The sequence below is a fragment of the Perkinsus marinus genome (assembly GCF_000006405.1).
Source record: "Perkinsus marinus ATCC 50983 genomic scaffold scf_1104296973074, whole genome shotgun sequence".
NCBI lineage: Eukaryota > Perkinsozoa > Perkinsida > Perkinsidae > Perkinsus > Perkinsus marinus.
Window position 1 is genome coordinate 1 of NW_003201531.1, and position 1,012 is coordinate 1,012.

The 1,012-nt window shown below is 51.1% G+C and overlaps 1 protein-coding gene across 1 annotated transcript; it reads left to right on the forward strand.

Annotated features, from left to right (window-relative positions):
- Positions 1-223: 223 nt before the first annotated feature.
- Pmar_PMAR026160 (hypothetical protein) lies at positions 224-827 on the forward strand (the record flags this gene model as incomplete). The annotated part of the gene is made up of 1 exon (XM_002766345.1): positions 224-827. A coding segment is annotated over one exon (604 nt), but the record flags the coding sequence as incomplete, so codon positions are not given.
- Positions 828-1,012: the final 185 nt, after the last annotated feature.

A 1,012-nucleotide genomic window follows, 5' to 3' on the forward strand; every position in this document is an offset into this window, starting at 1 on the left:
GGGTAAACCATCTACACGGCAAAAGCTCCTATTAGGGGTGATAGCGGCAGCGTTGGTTACTCATGAGATCTGGGAGGATATGAAAAAGGACAACGCCGTAGAGGGTGGCTCAGGGAGTGCCATGGACGGCGGTGATAGTCGCGATTCACTAACATTAGAGCGGATGCAACGGGGTGGAGAGGCCATGCCTGCTCCACCAGCGCTGTTGAAGGCACCAGTACACATGTCATTCCTGCCTATGTGGCAAGTCATACCTTGGCCATCTAAGGGAGTACACCTCCCTCCTGTTACAACACCTCCCGATAAGGTCTCCATACCTGGGGATGTCCTCGATCGGGGGCTGCATGCCTCACGTGAGGTTCTTACCCAACTTGATTGTACCGAGGGTATACAGAGTAGCACAGTGGGGGAAGACTACGCAGCCGCTCGGCCTGTAGATAATGTAGAAGGATCTAGCTATAGAGGGCTCAAGGAGGAGTTTGATATACCCAGTGATATGGCCTTACCTCCTCGAGTCCACTCCCTGCTCGATGACGTATTGTCATTAGTGTCTGATGAGATGGCTACTGACCCTGATGTCTATCTCCCTTCGCATGGGTGGCAACGTTTCAAACATCTCGAGAAGGATGGTCAATACACTTGTACGATATGGCGTAAGGAGCTGCTGACTACAGGAGGGAAGAGTCCGACGGCACAATGGATGATGACTGGCGATATTGCAGTTACCCCCGCTCAGTTCCATGCCCTTAATGTTGACATAGACAATAGGGCATCATGGGATTCTACGTTCGAAGGGGCGAGAAAGGAGGACGAGAAGGAAGATGATGGTAGCAGTACGTTGGTATGGAAGGCTAAATGGCCATGGCCTTTCTCTTCTAGGCTCTATAGGTATCGCCAGATTCCTCTTGTACTTCCTAATGATGATACTCGTGCTATGCTTTCACTTGGTTTACCACCAGAGGGAGGCCCGGGCGAGAAGGATGATAGCTTGGTTTCGTGTTACTGACTATAT